The 6,650-nt window shown below is 55.7% G+C and overlaps 2 protein-coding genes across 2 annotated transcripts in view; one reads left to right on the top strand and one right to left on the bottom strand.

Moving 5' to 3' along the window:
- Window positions 1-1,661, top strand: part of SNX22 (sorting nexin 22) — a gene marked incomplete at its 5' end in the record, with an annotated part of 3,208 nt that extends 1,547 nt beyond the window's left edge. Inside the window, 3 exon segments of the mRNA XM_014593283.2 lie at window positions 288-320; window positions 527-591; window positions 990-1,661. Coding sequence (XP_014448769.1) covers window positions 288-320; window positions 527-591; window positions 990-1,105 — 214 coding nt within the window.
- Window positions 1,662-2,164: 503 nt separating this feature from the next.
- PPIB (peptidylprolyl isomerase B) overlaps window positions 2,165-6,650 on the bottom strand; it is an 11,311-nt gene continuing 6,825 nt past the window's right edge. Inside the window, exons 4-5 of the mRNA XM_006141741.3 lie at window positions 3,072-3,256; window positions 2,165-2,502 (exon numbers count right to left, since the gene is read on the bottom strand). Of these exons, the coding sequence (XP_006141803.1) occupies window positions 2,380-2,502; window positions 3,072-3,256 (308 nt within the window). The 3' untranslated portion in view covers window positions 2,165-2,379. The remainder of the gene's footprint in view (window positions 2,503-3,071; window positions 3,257-6,650) is intronic.

The following is a 6,650-nucleotide window of genomic DNA, read 5'->3' as shown; positions in this document are numbered from 1 at the left end:
AGCAGGAAGCAGGCGAGGAAGGTGATGGAGGCCAAGCCCGCTCCCTCTCAGGTCTGCTCGGCCCTACCCTGGTCCTCCCTCCCTCGGAGACAGGACCTCCCTCATCAGCTTTCTAGATCCGAGTCGAGGGGCTTCCTCCCTGCCCCACCTTTCAGAAGGTCTTGGGTACCCCAGCCATCTCCGGAACTGGGCTTGTTACAAATAGAAGCAGTGGTCCCCTGGGAGGTGACGTTGTGCCTCCGCGCCCTGGCATCCCGCGGCAGCTTACCGTGCGTCTCTCCTTTCAGCTCCCTGGGGGAGTCCCTGCCTAGCGACAGCAGGCAAGTGGAAGCCCCGCCTGCCCGGCTCCTGCCGCCCCCTAGCGGCCCTACACCAGGAGGCAGGCCAGTGGTCCAGGTTTTCCTGTTGATGCCTCCAGAGCCCACTTCCCTGTTCTTTTGTGGGTCCCTGGTGCTCTCTCTCCCTGGGGATGGGACTTCAGCCCCCTCCTCCCTCTTCCCCGGTTCACGACCCTCTTTCCTCCCAGCTCGCAGCTGCACCACCGGCCGGTCGTCAGCTTCTGCATGGATCCCGTTTGGGACCTGCCCCCAGGTAAGGCCATGCTACCACTTGCAGTCTCTCCATCTAGGGCCTAGATACAAGGGTGGGAGGGGCAGTCCTGCCACTTCTGTTTCCAGGAATACCCTCCTCCCTTTCTCCACTGCCACCCTTGGGGGCCCTGTGCCTGTTAGCCTGCTCTGTAGACACTAGGCACGCCTGGACCCCTGGTCTCCACCCTTCAGCAGCCTGGCTTACTGAGCTGATGCGGACAGGATGTGACCTGGGAATGTGGAGACTATGGGGGGTTACCTACTGCCTGGGCAGGACCTCCTGCTCCCGAGGAGTGCTGTGTGGTGGAGCTTAGGGAGCTGCAGGTCTAAGGCCAGACCTGCCCCAGCCCTCTCCACCCTGGAATCCTTCACTTCTTGCTGTTCATTTCTACCCCACAGAACCCCTGCCTAACGTGGTGGTGAGTGGTGTGCTCCAGGGCCTCTACGGCTTCAGCCCAGCACCAGCTGAGCCCGGGGCTGCCTGCCACCCTGCTCCTCTGCAGCCAATGCCCTGATCAGCCAAGGCATTTGGACCCTCTGTCAGGACAGCCAAGTACCTCAGTCCTGCAAACTCCATGTAAGGGACCAGGGCTGGGTGCCCCCTGGCCTGGACCCAGCACTTCACCACCTAAGCCCAGAACTTAGGGGGTGGTGATAGTCGGCACTAGTAGAATCAGGTGCTCTTCAAGCCTGAAGATCAAGGGGCTAAGAAGGGAAAAGTCTGTCAGCGGTAGGCTGTAGAGGGACAAGTTATTTTTTTAAAAGGTTTTTGCCATAGGGTGCATGCGCTCATGGGGGAGAAAGAGAAGTAAATCATCCCCAAGGAGATGGCCATACCACAATCCCTTTCTCCATTCTTATCCTGGGCTTTTGGACATACATACCCAGCATGATTTTCAAGCTGCCAGGTCCAGGGCTCTGAACTGCAGTTGGCCATGTCAGCATCTTAACCACGCCACCTGCTGGCCTCCAGGCATATTCCCAAACCTAGACCAGGGACGGAGGGTACAGAAGCTGACACAGAACCTGTCCATTTAGAAGCAAAGCTCCTACTGGACTCTGTGGGTAGCCTCTGGGTGAAAGGTGAGGCAGGACCAGCAGGTGGTGTGATGGTTAAGGCATCCAGGCAACTTCCAGTTGGAGTCCTGGACCTGGCAGCTTGAAAGTCATGCTGGGTATGTATGTGTGTGCCCAGAATCCCGAAAGAATGGAGAAGGGACTGCTGCACACCTGGCTGTCTCCCGGGGGTGGGGGGAGGTGATTTCTCACTTTTTCTGTCTCTCTCTAGCAAGTGCACATGCCCTATGACAATTTTTTTTTTTTTTAAATTTGACCAGAGAAAGGAGAAGCAAGAAAGCAAACCACCAAGTCCAGGATTCGAAATGCAGTTTGCCATGTGGGATTCCAGCACCCTTAACCACCATGCCACCTGCTGGCCTCCCAATTTTTTTTTTTTAATAAAAGGTGAAGCAGGGGCCCAAAGAGGGGCAGGCATCCATCACTGGAGGAGCCTCAGGCATGCCAGTGTAGCCCAGGGAAGCCATGCAACCCAAGACCCAGGTCCACACGCAGTGTATAAAAAAAACCCACTTCTGTTTTATTGGTCAGCATTGGTAGGAGTTTGTTACAAAACCGGGCCCTGGGCCTGTGGAATGTGGGGGAATGGGTCCGCTCCGCCAGATGCCAGCACCAGGGCCAGTGCAGCACAGAGCCCTGTGGCGGGCTGTCTTCACCCCCATGAGGGCGACGGGCCTGCATGGACGGTCACTTGAGGGAAGAGGTCCCTGGGCTACTCCTTGGCAATGGCAAAGGGCTTCTCCACCTCGATCTTGCCGCAGTCTGCAATGATCACGTCCTTCAGGGGCTTGTCCCGTCCGTCTGTCTTGGTGTTCTCCACCTTCCGCACCACGTCCTGGGAAGGGAAGGCAGGAGTAGGAAGATGAGTGGGTGGGAGGCCCACCACCCTCGGAGACGGGCCAGTGTGTGGTGTGCGAGATCCACTAGGGATTAACAGCACACAACCTGGGGCTCCAGGGCCCAGGGCAGTTGCAGGCAGACCCAGATTTGATGATGTGGGGTATGGGAGTTCTGTTCCTTGAAGACCAAGGTTGGGCCAAAGGTGCAGAGGAAACAAGGGTGGCTGGGAAGCACAGGAATAAGTGGCTTCTTGGTCTGAGGTATCTGGCTGCACCCTGCCTGCTCGGAACCAGCACATCACCATGGATGACAGACCGAGACTCCAACTATACAGCCTCCAGAGGCCACTGGCTAGGGATGGAGGAACCCTGCCTCTCCTCTGCTCGTTCAAAGGGCAGGCCAGGGGATGGAGATGCACCTGTTCTCAAGTCACCCATGCTAGCAGACGTGAGCACTGGTCTGACTCTGTGGCTTGGGTTCTTGTGGGGAAGGGATGACATCCAGGAAGCCCCTGGCTGGGTCTGTGCCAAGTCCCAGGGGAGGACTGCCCACCACAGTACTCACCATGCCCTCTAGGACCTTGCCGAACACCACGTGCTTGCCGTCTAGCCAGGCTGTCTTGACGGTTGTGATGAAGAACTGGGAGCCGTTGGTGTCCTTGCCCGCGTTGGCCATGCTCACCCAACCGGGCCCGTAGTGCTTCAGCTTGAAGTTCTCATCGGGGAAGCGCTCGCCATAGATGCTCTTTCCTGGGGATACAGATGGAGTAGGTCAAGAGAGTTGCCCAAACCAACTAGGGACTGAGGAGCCAAGGGGCCGAACCTTCTGCCATGCTAGGCCAGGCCTGAATGCAAAGACAAAACTGCCCCTCCTACCTCTGGTCTCAGGGCCAAACCACGCTGACAGAGCTGGGACGGGGTAGGGGCACAAGGCCAAGCCGTGTCGCAAGCTCACGACGGGTCACTCTGAGCACGCGTCTATGGACTGGGCACACTGCTGGGCACCTGTGGCTCTCAGAGGCCTGCTCCAGGGGACCATGATGGAGGGGCACCCCTCCAGTCAGGAGGACTGTGGAGCTGGCCAGTTTGTCTTCCTGAGGGCACAGGAGACTGAAACAGCTGCAAAGACGACAGATGGGGCAAGGGACGGACCAGAGCAGGGCAGCCACCGGGTTGTAGAGTCAGAGGCCTCTGCTCAGGAATGAACGTGAAATAAAAGACGGCTTTGAACGTGAGTGACGTGTTGTCCACATGAGGTTTGGGGCACAGCACATGACAAAGGGGGGCGGGAGCGGCTGCTACACTGCCACAGAGCTTGGCTCCAGAGCCAGTCCCAGGAGAATCGCAGAAACCCTTCCTTTTCCTTGTCAACTCTGGAGGCCCAAGTCGCCTCCCCGGGGACAGCAGCACTGGCCCCCTCAGCAGTCCGCTTGCTTTTGGCTCCACATCCTGAACCTGCCACTGGCGTCTTCCCTCGGATAAGACCCAGGTTCCCTGCTATAACCCAGCCCTGGATACCAGACATGTGCTCTCTTCTCCCTCCCCTACCTTTGGCCGGCCTCACACGTGTGCTTCTCCTCTGCCCATTCAAGTTTGCCCCATCTGTGACCCCTCAAATCTTGCCTCACATCCACAAGGCCATTTCCTGGTCCCTGTGGGCGGAAGTGACTCCTCCACCCACCAGCGCTTCAATAATGGCTGAACCTACTGACCCCGTAACCCTCAAGGTCTTGTCTCATCTTCTCAGCACCCACGACTGCACTCACTCTCCCTTTACAGAAGAGGAAACAATCCCAGGGACTCGCCTGCCTGAGGTCACAAAGGTGGTTGGCAGGCACTGGACCAGACCACACCGAGTCCCTGCTCCCTAGCTATTTTCTTCACCTCGCCAGCCCCCGTTTTGCTATAGGCGCTTGCCAGAGAGAAAAAGTGAGAAATCACTCTCTAGGGAGGATGGCCGCACCACAATCCCTTCTCCATTCTTCTCTCTGGATTTTGGGCTCACACATAAATACACCCAGCGTGACTTTCAAGCCACTAGGTCCAGGACTTGAGCTGCAGGTGGCCATGTGGGACCCAGCACCTTGACCTCCACGCCACCTGCTGGACCCCTCCCCCCACTGTATTATTGTATTACTGGGTCATGGGACAAGCTATGACACATTTTTGCATAGGAAAACACGTCATGACTTTTCTGGCAACCCAATAAACTAAGTGGGCTTCTCAGCCACTACTGCCTTTAGCTATTACTTAAACCTCAAATTCTCACGTGGCCTTCAGAGATTTTTCTCCTCGTTCTTCCACAGGCCTGATAGACGACTTGAGGACAGGGCCTGAGACCTAGCTGTATTCTGGCTCACTCGCGAGTTTCCAGGTACTAGACCCGAAACAGGCTGCTGCCCTACTGACCTTTACAGCCCAGCTCCAAGAGAGCCTGGTGCAGCAAATACTCAGATTAGACTGCTGTTCTCCACCTTCGCCCGTGGTCTGAGGGGACAGCAGACTCTGCCCAGCACGGTGAGAACCAGGGTTAGCCCAGGGTATTTTGCCTCTCTGGCACATGTGTACAAGGAACACTGAGGTGAGACTTAAGCAGCCCTTGCCAAGCAGTCTCTGGTTGGATCCTCCAGGGAAAGCGATGGCTCCTGCCCCAGGTAGGGCTTCTACAGTGGCAGAGGCTTTATGCAGTGACCCTGACATTGCTTACCATGTGTCTCCACTTTGCTTCCACACTTCTCCACTCCCAACAGGTCCTGGGAGAAAAGTCACCAGGCTGTAGGCCAGGATCACAGACCTGCTACCGGAACCCTGTGACTCCCTCTCCTACACTAGGTTCCCTTCACAAAGAAAGGTGCCACTGGAGCTGTTGTCCACGCAACACTGTCCATCTGCCATCCCGCTTTAGAGGCTACACTGGACAGACTCTCTGTCTTGAAGCCCTGTGGTTACCTCCAGTGCCATCTCCCCGGGTAAAGTCTCCGCCTTGGATCATGAAGTCCTTGATCACACGATGGAATTTGCTGCCTTTGTACCCAAATCCTTTCTAGAAAAAGGGATGAAAAAGTAAGAAGATGGTATGCGGTAGCAGACAGACATCAGACAGGTCCTGCAGGAACCCAGCCCGAGACTCCTGCTCCTGAGGACACAGCACTGCTGGCCAGATTTGTCATTCAACATGCTCCTGAGTGTCGCTGCGGCCCAGTCTGGAGCACTGAGATCCGGGAAGGGCTAAGAGTCCACACTCCTCGGCCTTTGTACAATTCCCTGATCGTATACAACGCGATGTCATGTAAGGCCTTTCCCCTCTCGTCCCTTCTAACAGTAAGTACACATGAAACAAAACTATCCGAGAAAGCACCTGCCGCCTCAGTGAGAAGTTGAAACATAGACTTTCTTCATTTTGTCCCCTAGAGCCCCTTACTATCTCCCCAGGGGAAGTCTCCCTGGGAAGCTCTGGGCCCCTTACTCTTAAGATATGTCAGTGCTGCATGCTGCATTCCTGGGGCGACAGTCAGCTGGCATGCAGCGAGGGCCACCACGCCAAGACTGCCCAGTGCAGCTGTCTGCTGCCAACTCCACACGATTTGCACTGACAGTCTCTGCTCCAGCCACTTACCTCTCCTGTAGCTAAGGCCACGAAATTGTCCACTGTCTTTGGAACAGTCTTTCCAAAGAGACCAAAGACCACCTGGCCTACGTCTTCATCTCCAATTCGGAGGTTGAAGAACACCTGAGGAAAAAGACCATTTCAGACTTAGCCTCTTCCCTTGGTAGTAAAAGAAGGGTTCAGGAAGAGAGCCTGCAGATGGGAGGTAGAGCCCGATTTCTAGAATAGAGGTTCTGAATCTGATTTCGGAGGCAAAAAACCTGTGAGAATTTAATGGAAAACAGGTTTGTTTACACTCTTCTTAGACTGCAGGATAACCTTTGCTCCAAGTAAATAATAGGCCCAGAATCTAAACGTTAACATTAAAAAACCCACAGGGAGGGGTTTAAGCTATGCTCGCTGTGCTTTGTAATTGAAGTGGCTCAAATCTGGCTGTACAGGGGAAAGCATTCGGAATCTGGCAGATGCGATTTCACCTGTTCCCCAGGACTGCGGGGCATTTACAGTGCCGGCCGCAGCTGGGCAGCCGGCTCCAAC

This window comes from Tupaia chinensis, unplaced genomic scaffold (genome assembly GCF_000334495.1).
Source record: "Tupaia chinensis unplaced genomic scaffold, TupChi_1.0 Scaffold000063_1, whole genome shotgun sequence".
NCBI classification, from domain to species: Eukaryota; Metazoa; Chordata; class Mammalia; order Scandentia; family Tupaiidae; genus Tupaia; species Tupaia belangeri.
This window is presented reverse-complemented; position numbering and strand designations above follow the sequence as displayed.